General features: G+C 40.5%; 1 protein-coding gene across 1 annotated transcript in view; it reads right to left on the bottom strand.

Annotated features, from left to right (window-relative positions):
- PTPRT (protein tyrosine phosphatase receptor type T) overlaps positions 1–14,443 on the bottom strand; it is a 668,669-nt gene that overhangs the window by 192,014 nt on the left and 462,212 nt on the right. Inside the window, exon 12 of the mRNA XM_054574063.1 lies at positions 1,954–2,227. Within this exon, the coding sequence (XP_054430038.1) occupies positions 1,954–2,227 (274 nt within the window). The remainder of the gene's footprint in view (positions 1–1,953; positions 2,228–14,443) is intronic.

Raw genomic sequence — 14,443 nt, 5'->3', positions numbered from 1 at the left:
CCTGAAAGCAGAAGTAACTACTGCTTATGAGTGAGCAAGGCCTTGCCTTGCTCATCTTGGAAGTAACAGGAGACATTGTTTCCTCGATGAGGTAGCTTCAGAGTGCGTGGCTGTATTTGCCATGGAAAAACCCCATGCCTTGAGAATGGGATCTGTTGTGTGATGTTTGGGGAATAAAGCCCCCAGAAGTCCTTCTGCCTGATCAGTTCTTCTGCTCAGGGCCAACCATGCTCCTTCTGGACTCCATTTGCCATTTTTTTTTTTTTGGTTCTATAGACTTGGCATCTGGCTGGGTTTTTATGGGACTCTTTGTAGGAATGTAACAGAATGTGAACTGAGTACAGCTGTTACTCCTCTTCATAACATGCACATCCAACAGCATCTCTTGACGTGTTTCCAAGAGCAGGGAAAGCCATACCTTGCCAGAGTTGTGATGAACCAAGAACCTGGCTGGTATGGGATGCAGAGAATCAGGAACAAGAGAGGCCCCGAGATGCTTCTGCCCATCTTTATGTCTTCCTCCTCAACACGTCAGTGTTCGTGCAGAGGGAAGGCCAGATGGACAGGTGGAAGGCAGTCTGGCTGCTTCTCTTTGTAATTTTATGGTCTCTGTGAGGAGTGCTGCTTGAACCAGTAATAAATGCAGAGCCGAAATACCAGTGTGGAATTTAAATGGGTCTGTGGACATTTTAAATGTTAATGAGTTCCTCAAACCAGGTTTCTCACAAGGTAATGACTAGCACTGACAGACTAAACTCTCTGTTTTCCACCAGAGCCTGCGAGGACATTCTCCGCACACTTCGCCGAATCTTGCTTTTGTCTCAGCTTTTCCTTCTCCAGGGACCTCCTCACTTCCCAACTATGCTGTGGAGCATGGCACACTCTCCACTCCCTTGTGTTTCCATAAGACTGCATACAACTAATCTTAATGTGAGCTGTAGAGGCCTACCGTGCATCAGTTTTTCGTTATGTATTTGTTGAATGAAATATATTCACTTGCAGCATGCCCACAAAAACACAGAAGATGAGAAAGATAAACCTGTGTCATAAGAGGAACTAAAGATATTTAGCTTGCAGAAACTGAGACTAGATGGGTGTGTTTGTGAAGAGGGGAAGTGGATGGTAGAAAGATCTTCTGTAACAGAAAGAGTACCACCTGAGAAGGTGCTTGCATTGGTTCTACTGGTCCCTAAGAGTATAATCCAAGAGCAATGCATAGAAGCTACATAAAAGACATGTCCTAACCGACAAAATACTTGATACAAAAAAAGCTTACCTTGTCTCTGGGAGAAAAAATATTTTCTAATGTGACTAACGGTAATCATAAAAAATCTAGTATTTACTGATTAACTACAATATGCTTAGTATATTCATAGATATAAAATTAATAGGTATTTTATAGATGAGGAAATTAAAACTCAGGCCATGTGAAGTGCCCAAGTGAAACATCTTTTTTAAAATCTTCTAATGAAGAGATCTGCAGAATTTTTCTGTAAAGGTTCATATGGTAAATATTTTAGGCTTCATGGGGCATAATGTCTGTGGCAACTACTCAGCTGTACTATTGCAGCATCAAAACAGCCATAGACTATATAAACGAAAAGGTATTGCTGTAGTAAAAACAAAATAGCCCTGCCCAGGTAGGTCAGTTGGTTAGAGTGTTGGCTCAATACACCAAGGTTGTGGGTTCGATTCCTGGTCAGGGCACATACAGGAAGCAACCAAGGAATAAACAAACAAGTGGAACAACAAATCAATCTCAATCTCTCTCTCTCTCAAATCAATAAAAGAACAAAAATTAAACACCTTATTTGCCATAAAAAAGGTATGGGGCTAGATTTGGTCCATGGACATTATGTGTCAACCTCTGCTCTAAAGCTGCTCTACCTTCTCATTTGAGAAAGGGGGGAATACAAACAAGACAAGCAAAAGCCTCCATGTGGCCATACTTACGCCATTGGCTTTGCTGAGTGCTTGGAAGTAGATACTGTAGCTTTTCAGAGGGGAAAGTGGGGGGTTCCAGTAGCCATTGTATGTCTTGTTGTCACCCACTGTAAAGGGCTGAGTGACAGGCAGGTTGGCGGGCTTCAATTCAGCAGCAAAGTAGTGCAGAGAATCAAGGCTGGAGGCGTTCCTGTAGCTCACAGGCACCGAAAAGCACTCGATGATGTCAGCTGCTCTCCGTGACTTCTGAAGTCTCTCCTCCTTGACAACCAGCTGGTAAACACTGTACAGGATAGAGAAGAAGCAAATGAAGGCTACCTGGAGGGATGAACTTGTTAGTCATTATCATCACTCCGTCTACAGCTAAACCTCCCTCCTGGGCTTCAGACTTGTAAACCACTGCTTTGTAGAAATCTGCCTCCCAAAGCCAGTTCACGTTGGATGTGTCCTAAATGCAACTTGGTCCCAACCCTTGCAAACCTGCCTGCTCCTTCTACATTTCTTCCTTAGTGAGGGTAGTGCTGTCTATTGAGCAGCCAGATCTTGCACTTGGGGCTCATTCTCAATTCCTACTTCCTTGGATCTCACTGTGCACCTCTAATCAATCAGCCCTATTGCCTTGACATCATCAGTCTGCACCTGCTCTTCCACCTTTTCCTCCTCCCACTCATAATGTTGAGGATAGGCAATTCCCTACCTCTTACCTGGACACACCTGGTCTCTTCGCTTTTAATTTATTTGATCACCTAACCAGTCAATCCATTGATTTTCTTAATCATATAGAACTGACCCTCTTCAAACACTTTCATAGGCTCTTCACTATTTGAATGACAGAATCAAAATTTCCCATCCTGGCATTTGGGACACTTTGAGCCTGCCTTCCAGTCCACCGTTCAGAAGTCTGATTAAAGAGAAGAAAAGAAACACCACATGTAACTTGTGCAAGTTTCCTTGCCCTGATGCTTACACTTTAGGATGGGGTATGGGAAAAAAGAAAGAGAAAGTGGATACTGTTTTTGTTTATTGTGGTATCTTCATCTCATCATCATTGTCTTGAAAATACATTTATTTAAACTCTTTTCAGCTTGCTGGTAATCATAAAATCACATCTAAATGAGAATAACCCCCCAAAGTCCTACTCTAGTACAAAAGAAGTGGTTGCAATGAACTATTTAGGGATATTTGTAAATAACAAGACTTTTTTCTGTAATAAGAAAGTCCTGATAGTATGAGAGAATAACTTAAAATGCTCACCTCACAACATAGAGCATTTACTCACACATTTTCCCCTCCCGTGACACCTTCTCTATTCCTCCCAATAAGACAGGCCTTTATGACTATATTTTCTGCAGAACTTAATGTGAGGATCTTTTCTTGCAGGTCCCTGAAAGCTATCCTGCAGTCCCACCTCAATGCATAAGCTCAAGGAGAGTTTGTACTTTCTGTCACCTCCCTGGCTTTGGTGTCCTTGCTTGCAGATCACCTTCGATGTCCATTGCTCATCCTCTTTGCTACAGTGACCCCCATCCGTCTTTTCCCCAGCTTTTCAGGTCCAGGCTTACCAGCAACTTCCATCCTGTAGTTTCTGTGTCTTCTGAGGCAAGAACACTCTACGCTCGTCCCAAATCACAAGACCCTCCCGCTGTCCAACCCCTAGAGGGCAGTTGCCTCACACACCTTTGAGAGCAAAGCCTGCGGGAATTCCTCTGCAGGCTTCCTCTAGTCTTGAACTAGTGGTTTAGGTGATGACTCCTGCTTCTCTGAGAGAGGCCAGGGACCCATTAGAGCCATCCATCCACCAATAACATATCTTGTGTCCCCTTTCTATATTTAGCGAAGATGTCTCCAGCCAGAGGCTGTATGCATTCAGAACACTGACATCCAATGATGGATAGAGAATATACTGCAGCTCAAAGTTGAAGGCTCCCTGACTCCAGAAGGGCACATTTGGGCTCATGTTCTCCCAGAAATAGGCTTGTTTTAGTTCAAGTTCTTCCAGAAACAGAACCCTACACCAAGGTTTCAATGCCATTGATATGTCGTTAGGGAAGTGGACCCAGGAGAAACCAGTAATGGAATCTGGGAGAGAAGAAGGGAGGGAACCAAGCAAGAGTGCAACTTCTGGCAAAGTTCCAGCCTCAGCCCGATCCTCACGGGGAGCTCCAGAATATAACCTGTACCCAAGAGTTAATCTCATCTCAAGCCAAGCACTTTGGAGCCTCCCACATAATCAGTTATTGGTTGTGTGCCCCACTGCAGAGACATACAGTCCCAGGCACCCCCAGCTCAGTGTGTGGGGCAGATAAGGTGGCTGTGGCACTCTAACGGCAAACTTTGGAAGAAGGACACGATGGAGAGCCGTTTGCATCAAAGCACATAGAAGCTGGTGGATGGACACACCGCAGAAAAAGGGCGATGAGGGGACCTGGGTTGACCCCAACAGTGTCCCCTACAGGGCACTCATGAGACTGGCACAGGAGCAGAGATCCAGCTGGACAGGGTGCTTTTCAACCTTTGTTTGCAGCCCCGCTCAGATGAAGCACATGGTGACATCCCATCAGTCCCAGTGACTTTTCTACCACTGATTATGTTCCTTTATGATGCTATTTGTTTATCTGTAAATTTGTTTTACTGTTATAGCTGTATAGGGGCCAGACACAAGGAGTTAATAAATATACACAAATATAAAATATTTAAGTTATTTTGAAAAGAAAATAGTTTCAGTCCAGGAGGAGTCCCTCTGGGCAGCATCCACAACTTTTGGGCTCCCACTGGTCATCAAGAGATCTTAGCTTGCTGGCACCAGAAGGTGTTCGAGGCTTCCCTGTGCCCTCCTTACCAAGATTGCAATCAGGCATTTCTCCAAAGAAGAAATTTAGAAGGCACGATCTGGGTACCCAGTGAGCTCATTGCTCAGTGATTCTGTTGTTTCTATGTCCGTGTATTAGAGAGACTGGAGAAACACACACACACACACACACACACACACACACACACACACACACACTCTCTAATCCTCACCTGAGGACATGCTTATTGATTCTAGAAAAGGGAAGGGAGGGGGAAAGAGGGAGAGAAACACTGATGTGAGAGAGAAACACTGATGAGTTGTCTCTCGTACACTCCCTGACCAGGGACCAAACCGGCAGTCTAGGCATGTGCCCTCACCAGAGATCAAACAGGGTGGACATTCTGTATACAGGATGACGCTCCAACTAACTGAGCCACCCGGCCAGAGTTAAACTGTCTAGACATCAAACATTTATACTGATTATTCCAACTGATATCGCCAATTCAAATCCATAAACACAATAGTCTTCCTCACCTCCCCCATTCCTCATTGGTTTTTCCTTTTTCCTCCACTGAGAACCCTCATTTTCAACATCAACATTTTTACTCATAAACTCTCACACAATACACACAAAATCATCAGAATTAACTCATCAATGCCACAGCCCATCTAGTACTTATCAATGAAGTTCACGATTCCTGCCCTGCCCTGCTCCAGTTCCTTCCTAAACTATTCAGTCCTAAGCCATGAGACAGGGCAGCGCCAGGCAGGCATCTGTGTGGGGTGGGGGAAGCCAGGATGGCCCAGTGTGAGGAGCAGACACCCACCCAGTGTCCCCGGCACCAATTCAGGTGATCTGCAAGGTCAAAACTAGTTTCAAAATAACAGTGAGATATTGTTTGCCTTGTGCAAATTAGTGTCTCACAAGTGTACTGTGCAGTTCCTCTATAACCATAGGACTTCATAACCGTATGAGACTGAATTCTCTTCATTTACTTCAATCAAGCGACATAATGCAACAGTTTCAATGCAGAAGCAGATATGGTATTTAGCAGCCGTCTAGTGCGCCCAACGTTAGAGATTAGTAAAAATGTTAAACAATATTACACTTCTCACTAAATCACTTTTGTTTTAGAAAACAATTGTCTTCATAAACATTTTTTGTTTATGTTAACATGTAATGGGCTTACTACTATTAATTTAAAAGATGATTTTTATTTAAAGTCTTGTTAAATTAGTGATGAGTAAAATATTTCTCAGTTGCATTTTCTACTATGGCAAATTTATATATGACATTAGATATAACTCACATAAATTAAACTTAAGGTCTTTAAAAGTTTGTTTGTGCCCTTTGACTACCTACCAATTGACCAATCAGCTTTCTGTTTCTATGAGTCCATTTTCTATGAGTTGGGTTTTCCAGTATAATTGAGGTATACTTAACAAATAAAAATTATGCATATGTAAGATATACACTGTGAGGCTTTGACAGATGTACACATTGTACAAGTGATGACCGCAGCTGAGCTAATTAACACATTCATCACCTCACACAGTTACCACTGTGTATGGTGAGAACACAAGATCTATTCTCTTAGCAAATTTCAAGTATGAAATATAGTGTTACATAGCCCACCAGAACTTACTCATCCTGTGTAACTCCTGGACCAACGCCTGCCCATTTCCTTTACCCTCCGGCCTCTGACAAACACCACTCTGCTCTCTGCTCCTATGAATTTGACTATTTTAGATTCCACATATAAGTGAGATCATGCGATAGTCGTTTTTCTGTGTCTGACTTATTTCACTAATTATAATATCCTTCAGAGTCATCATCCATCCATGTTGTTACAAATGGCAGGATTTCCTTCTTTTCTAAGTCTTAATAATAATCTATTGTTTCTACATACTGCACTTTCAATTTCAGCAAGGTCATAGGACAGAAGATCAATGTATGAAATTCAATTATACTTTTATCATTAGCAAAGAGCAATCTGAAAATGAAATTAAGTAAGCAATTTCATTCACAATGGTATCAAAAAATACTTAGAAATAAATTTAAACAAAAGAATTAAAGGACATGTATGTTACAAAGTTCAAAACATTGCTGAAAAAAGTGGAAGAAGGTCTAAGTAAATGGAGACATGTTCTGTTTATGGTGTGGAACAGTCAATGTTATGAAGATGGAAATTTTCAACAAATTTATCTACATATTTAAGGCAATCTCTATCAGCATCCCAAGATACTTTTTCAAAAAACTAACAAGATGATACTAAAATGAATATGGAAATGCAAGGATCCGTAAGAGAAAAAAACAATTAAAAGTAATCACAAAGTTGGAAGGCTTACAGTTCCTAATATGATAATTCATGGAATTCAATACAGTTGATAGGTGTAGAATAGACTCATAGATCAATGAAAGAGAATCGAGAGTCTAGACATAAACCACTATATTTGTGATTGATTGATTCTTGACAAGATGCTAAGACAATTTCATGGTAAAAGAATAATCTTTTAAGTAAATGATGCTGAGTTAATTAAATACATGAAAAAATACATATTTAAATTTACACTACACAAGAAATAACAGATCTAATATATCATACCGTAAGAAAACATTTAGGATTGCATTCCTAAATGTAAGAGCTAAAACTATAAAACTTCTAGGAGAAAATCTTCATGACCTTTGATCTTAAAAAGGGTAAGCAGATGCAACACCAAAAGCATGAGCCATTAATGCGAGAAAAACAGATAAATTGGATGTCATTAGACTTTTTAAAAAACTGGGCTTCAAAATACACTATTAAGCAAATAAAAAGAAAAGATATGCATTGAGAGAAAATATTTGCAAATCATATGTATGTATAAGATTCACACCCAATATATATAATTACAAATCAATAATAACAAGACAAACAACCCAATTAAAAAATAGGCAAAAGATATGACTGGGCAGTTCTAAGGATAAAATACAAGTGACTAATAAGCTCATGAAAAGATGGTCAACCTCACTAGTTATTAGGGAAATGTAAATTAAAACCACAATGAGAAACCACCACACACAACCACTAGAATGGCTATCAGTAAAAAGACAGACAATAGCAAGTGTTGACAAGGACATGGGAAAACTGAAACGCTGTGGGGAGATGAAATGGCTCAGTCACTCTGGAAAATAGTCCAGTAGTTCCTTATAAAGGTAAACATAAATCTACCTGTCACCCAGCCATTGTATTCCTAGATTTCTACCCAAGAGAAATGAAAAAGTATGTTTACCTAAAAACTTGTATACACATGTTAATAGCAGCATTATTCATAATAGCAAAAATATTAAAACAATCTATACGTCCATCAACCGGTGAGCAAATAAACAATATGTTCTATATCCATATAATGAAATATTATTCAGCAATAAAAGAAACAAAGTACTGATACAGTCTACAACATGGATGAAGCTCAACAAAATTATGCTAAGTGAGAGAATCTAGATGCCAAAACTCCCTGTTGTATGATTTCATTCAGATGAAATGTCAAAAAAAACCCACAATTTCATAGAAGCAAAAATCAGATTAGTGATTGCCTAGGACTGGAGGTGGGAACAGGAATCAACCACACTCGGACAAGGGTGTTTTAGGATGTGATGGAAATGTTCTAAAATGGAAATGTGGCATGGTGGTGATAGTAACACAACCCTACAATTTTACTAAAAATTATTGAATTGAAATTGGGACAACTGCAATAGAATACTCAATAAAAAAGTTAAGAACATGGATAAAATCCGACTATGTTTGGGCAGACTTCGAGATATATGAGGCTGTGTTTACACACCACTGAGGAGGGACATTCTAAAACTCAAATAATGCTGATATATCTTTAGTGTTGAGAAACATGAAAACATTGTTTTACCAAATAAAAGTTGTAAGAAAGTTTCTTAAAAAATAGATAAACATTATAAAACATAAAAATATTATTTAATTGTACACTTAAAATAGGTGAACTTTATGGTATGTAAATTATATCTCAATAAAGCTGTTAAAGAAGGGAAGGAAATGGACTGAATAATCTCGGGTGTTCTTTCTCCCTTCAAAAGTCTGTGCTTTAGCGTTCAACCGTGCACACATTTTAATACAAAATGCTATGATAAAACTTTGGCATTACTGTACAAGAGGGCTAAGAATCAAGTGTGAGCTTTGTAATCCCCAACAGAACCTAGCTTTGCAATTACATTCCCTGCACTAAAGGTCACCTGGAACTATGGAGCTGAAATTTACAATGGTATGTCTTAGTTAGCCAACCTTCAGTCCAAGGCTCTGGGAATTCCTGTTTTTAGTCACTATTTGCCTACTCACAATTGCCCTCAGAAGAGTGAGGAAGTGGGGAGAGGTACACATTTGCAGTTTAATTTAGTCAGAGGCTACATGTATTTCTTTGCTTGGCCTCTGACTAGCTGTGTGACCTATTGCCCCCTCTCTTGGTCTTTCATGTACTTATTCATTTATTCATCAGATATTTATTGAGTGATTATAGTGTAGCAGGTGCAAATTTGAATGTAACGTGGCCTCTGGCACCAGGGGCTCAGAACTGAGATGGGGAAGACAGATGTTAACTGTTCTCCACAATCCAGCGAGATGAGGGCAGGGCAAGGAATTTGGCCAGTGAGAAGAGGGTCCTTACAGCACAGTGTGTGGACTAAAGGAGATAGTGTGTTTAAGTGCTTTCTATAGAGTAAAGCGTCTATAAAAGTTGGCTGGAGCCAACAAAACTGCTGCGTGCATTGCTATTACAGTGTTATCAAATTAGGCAACAATGATCTGTCTTGTTTTCCATTTGGATGCTTCTCTTGTTATCGAATTGCACTTGACAAATTTCACACAAGTAGATTTTCAGTAGAAATTTAGAGGAAGAAATATATATTGTGTAAAGGAACCATAACAATTCAACGGAAGAGTTCAAATTAAGTCTTACTTATTTTCAAACGAGAGCTAAAGAAACCTTGTAAGGAGAAACCAGACAACCACGTGATGATGGCTAGCGCTTTAGCTCCTCTTTTTCAATGTTTCAAAGAAGTTTAACTAGCTTTAGTTGAGCTTGTCCTTGGGTCGAGATATATTTTATTTATTTATTTTAATTATATTTTATTGACTATGCCATTGCAGTTGTCCTGATTTTCCCCCCTCTGTTCCCCTCCACCCAGCACCCCCCACTCCCTCAGGCAATCTTCACACCGTGTTTGTGTCCAGGGTTCGAGAAGTTCTTTGGCTACTCCACTTCCTAGGCTGTACTTTACATCCCCAAGGCTATTCTGTAACTACCTATTTGTACTCCTTAATCCCTTCAGCCCTTTATCCATTCCCTCCCTCACAACTCCCTCCCACTTGGCAACCATCCAAGCACTCCCCTGTCCATGATTCTGTCTCTGTTCCTCTTGTTTAGTTGGTTTTTCAGTTTCAATTGCTGATAGGTATGTATTTTTGCCATTTTATTGTTCATAGTTTTGATCTTTTTCTTAAATAGTCCCTTTAACATTTTGTATAACAGTCGTTTGGTGATGATGAATTCATTTAGTTTTTTCTTGTCTGGGAAGGTCTTTATCTGCCCTTCGATTCTAAATGATAGCTTTGCTGGGTAAAACCATCCTGGCCGTAGGTCCCTGCTTTTAATGACTGATATTTCTACCAATCCCTAGCTTGCAAAGTTTCTTTTGAGAAATCAGCTGACGGTCTTATGGGAACTCCCTTGTAGGTAATTAACTTCTTTGGTTTTGCTGCTTTTAATATTCTCTTCTTATCTTTAACCTTTGGCATTTTAATTATGATGTGTCTTGTAGTGGGCCTCTTGGAATCCATCTTGTTTGGGCCGCTTCACTTGCTGGACATGCAGGTCTACTTCCTTCACCAAACTAGGGAAGTTCTCTTTCATTATTTTTTCAAATAGATTTCCAATTGCTTGCTCTTTCTTTTTTCCTTCTGGATTCCTATGATGTGAAGGTTGGATCTCTTAAAGTTGGCCCAGAGTCTGCTTATACTATCCTAATTTTTTTATTTTTTGTATTCTTTTTTCTTCCTGTTGTTCTGATTGGTTGTTTTTTTTCCCTTATGTTCCAGATCATTGCTTTGATTCTTGGGTTCATCCACTGTACTGTTGTTTACTTATAAATTGTCCTTTATTTCAATTAGTGAATCCTTTGTTTCTGACTGGATCTCTGTTATGCTGCTGAGGTCCTCACTAAGTTCCTTGAGCATCCTCATAACAAGTGTTTCAAACTCTGCATCTGATAGATTGCTTATCTCCATATCATTTAGCTCTTTTTCTGGAGTTTTGACATGTCCTTTCATTTGGGCCATATTTCTTTGTTTCCTCATTTTGGCTGCTTCCCTGTGTTTGTTTCTATGTATTAGGTAGAATTGCTTTAACTTCATGTTTTGGTAGCATGGCTTAATGTAGTAGGTGTCCTATAGGGTCCAGTGGCACAGCCTCCCCTATCACCCAAGCTGGGTACTCAAGGTGTGCCCATCATGTGGGCTGAGTATACCTTCCTCTTGCAGTGGAGCCTTGGTTGTTGTTAGCAGATCATGGAAGGGATTTATCCAGGCCAGTCAGCTGCAAGGACTGGCTATGACCACTTACCGCCCATCTCTACCCTCCATGGAGAGGCAGGGTGGTAGTTCTCTGATGTGGTCTGTAGCTGCCCACTAGGTGCACTGGCCCTGAGGTTTCTTGGGAGGTGTAGGCCAAGGTAATTCCCCACCTGTGTTTTGCCCAGGACCACCCTGCCTGAGCTGTAAAGCAATCTGAGATGGCTGCTGCTTGCATTGGGCTTGGAAATTCCCAGATGAAGCCAAAGTGTGAATCTCGGCTGACTACTGCTAGTGCTGGGCAGGGGGCTCACTGAGGCCAGCTGTAGCTTTTTTGAAAGGACTTAGGAAGTTGTGCAGTATGAGCCACGACTAGCCATTCATATGGAAAAGCAGCTTGGGTGGGCCCGTAAAGTGGGTGGGGCAAAGTCTCTGGGGAATCTCCAAGGCAGGTCAAATGGTGTTAGCCAGGTTGATGGAGTCTTAGATATGGTACCAGCTTGCTGGCTCTGTGGGGGAGGGTTTAGAAAAGGGACAATGGCCTCTGCTCACCGTGATGGCAGACACTTCAGTTTTTTCCCAATATGCCACCGGTGTCTCTCAAGCTGCTACCCTGATGCTGGAGCTCCGAGGAAGTAAGTCGAGTAGGTGAGTCCATATGTGGGTCTTTAAGAGGAACTGCTTGAGGCTCCAGGAGTTTCTTCTACTGACTCAATCCCCACTGGTTTTTGCAACCAGAAGTTGTGGGGACTTATCTCCCTGGCACTGGAACCCCTGGTGTGGGACTGGAATGCCTCGATCCTAAGATACCCCTCCTGAATTTTATCCACCACACATGGGTATGAGACCAGCCTTCCGTGTCCGTACTGCTCCTACTAGTCTAGATGGATGTGGTTTCTTTGATTCCATAGGTGTCAGACTTCCATTCAGCTTGATTCCTGATGGCTCTGAGTGATGGTTGTTCTATCTTTTAGTTATAATTTTGATGTGGTTGTGCAAATAGGTAAGCCATATCTGCCAACACCACCATCTTGACTGGAAGTTGAGATATATTTGAAATAAAAATACAGAAGACCTGGCTTTTGCCCTGACACGTTTTCTTTCCACGATGGGTCTTCATGTGGTTCTAATTTCAATATATATCCAGAATCTGACTACGATCATCTCCATAACTATCACCCTGGCACAAAGCCCTCATCATCTCTTAATTAGTTTATTGCAAATAGCCTCCCTGCTATAGATGGTCTCCCTGCTTCCACTCTTACTTTCAACATTCTATTCTCAAAACAGTGGCTAGAGTGACACTTCAAAAACATGACTCAGTTCCTGAATGCCTTGTGCTCAAAGCCTTCCTATCGCTCCCACTTTACTTGGAGTAAAAGGCAACATCTTTATAATGTCTTCTAGGCCCTTTCTTATGAACTATCCAACCTCACCTCTTCTAATTCTCCATATTGCTGTTCCTTGAACCCTGTAGACATGCTTCCATCTCAAGACCTTTGCATTTGTTATCCTCTAGGCCTGGGATGCTTTGCCTCATACATATATAGCCTTTGAAAGGCTTGCTTCTTCACATCTGCCAGTAATGTGTTACCTGACCACTCTGTTTAAAATAGCAACCCCAGCCCCAACATAGCCTATTACATGTCCCTGCTTTAGTTTTCTCCACATCATTTATCATCACCACCTGCACTCTGTGTGTGTGTGTGTGTGCGCGCGCACGTGCGCGCGTACATGCACCTAAGAGTTTAAGTCATTTTTTTTTTACCCTCACTTGAGGACATTTTCTCATTGTTTTATTTTTTAGAGAGAGAAACATCAATGCAAGAGAGAAATCTTGCCTCCTGTACGCACCCAGACCAGGGATCGTACGTGACTGGACTGGACTGGGGATCAAACATGTCACCCAGGTATGTTCCCTGACTGGGAATCGAACCACAGACCTTTGGTTATGGGACATTGCTCTAACCAACTGAACCACACTGGCCAGGGCGGTTAAGTCATTTTAAAAGAGTAAACACTGCAAATGTCAACCTTTCTTCGGGAAAAAGCAACTAGATAGATGGACAGATATGAGGCCAGTTGGTTGATATTTGGATAGATGACCCTGATTTGGTGACCTTTTCTAACGCAGCTCTGAAATGAAAGACAAGGTTGAGGTTTTATTTCTGGCTTTACCACTCAGTAGCTCTGACATGCTGAGCAAGTCACTTTACCTCTAGGACTTGCTTCTAAAATGGGATAATTCTGGCCGATGCAATAAGACACAAAACAGAAGAGATATACATTTTAGAAAGAAAAGCAATTTATCACCATTTGTAGATAACATGACTGTGACCTAATATATTGTAGAGAACCAACTGAAGGACTTTTAAAATTAGTAAAAGAATTCAGTAAACCGGTTTGACAGAAGATAGAGATAAATAAACTGTATGCCATGAAAAACAAGCTAGAGAATATAATGGGAAAATCCTGTTAGAACAGAGTCCTTTAAAAATAGCTAAGGAAAACACAAATAAGAAATGTACAGTACTGACATGGGAAGAAAAAATCCTCTACTGAGTCATACAAAAGAATATCTCCAGCTTCTTGTACAGGGCTTGGCAGAGTGGGTGTTAAATAATGTGTTGAACTGAAGATGAATAAATGGACAGAAATGCTGACATCCTGGGTGAGAGCATCACATATTGTAAAGATGTCAATTCTTCCCAAAGATGATGTGTTTTCTTTAAGAAAAAGAAAATTGTATAAAATATGAGGCCAGTAAAGGGACATTTGGGAGCCTTAAAGGTTTGAATGACTTTAATTTAAAATTTCCAATAATTTCAATGGGATTTTTTTTCATTTGTTTGCTTAAAAAAGAAGATATGATTAAGAACTTTTTTCTAAAACAAAGGAATGAGGGTTAAAAACTACTCCTCGATATTAAAGCATATTATGAAGTTAGAATAATTATACCATTGAGACCGTAGTATGATTTAAAAACTATGGGATAAGTGTGTGTGTGTGTCTATGATTTTACATATAGAAATAGAAACAACACAAATCAATGGAAAAGAGACAAGTTTTATTAATAAATAATCCTGGATTGAATTTTAAAGAGCCTTCGAGGACAAATTAACTGGAGCAACTGTAG

This window comes from Pteronotus mesoamericanus, unplaced genomic scaffold (genome assembly GCF_021234165.1).
Source record: "Pteronotus mesoamericanus isolate MK-2021 breed Mesoamerican mustached bat unplaced genomic scaffold, CSHL_Meso_final contig_25, whole genome shotgun sequence".
Lineage (NCBI taxonomy): Eukaryota > Metazoa > Chordata > Mammalia > Chiroptera > Mormoopidae > Pteronotus > Pteronotus mesoamericanus.
Note: the sequence above shows the minus strand (reverse complement) of the source record. Positions and strands in the feature narration are given on the sequence as shown.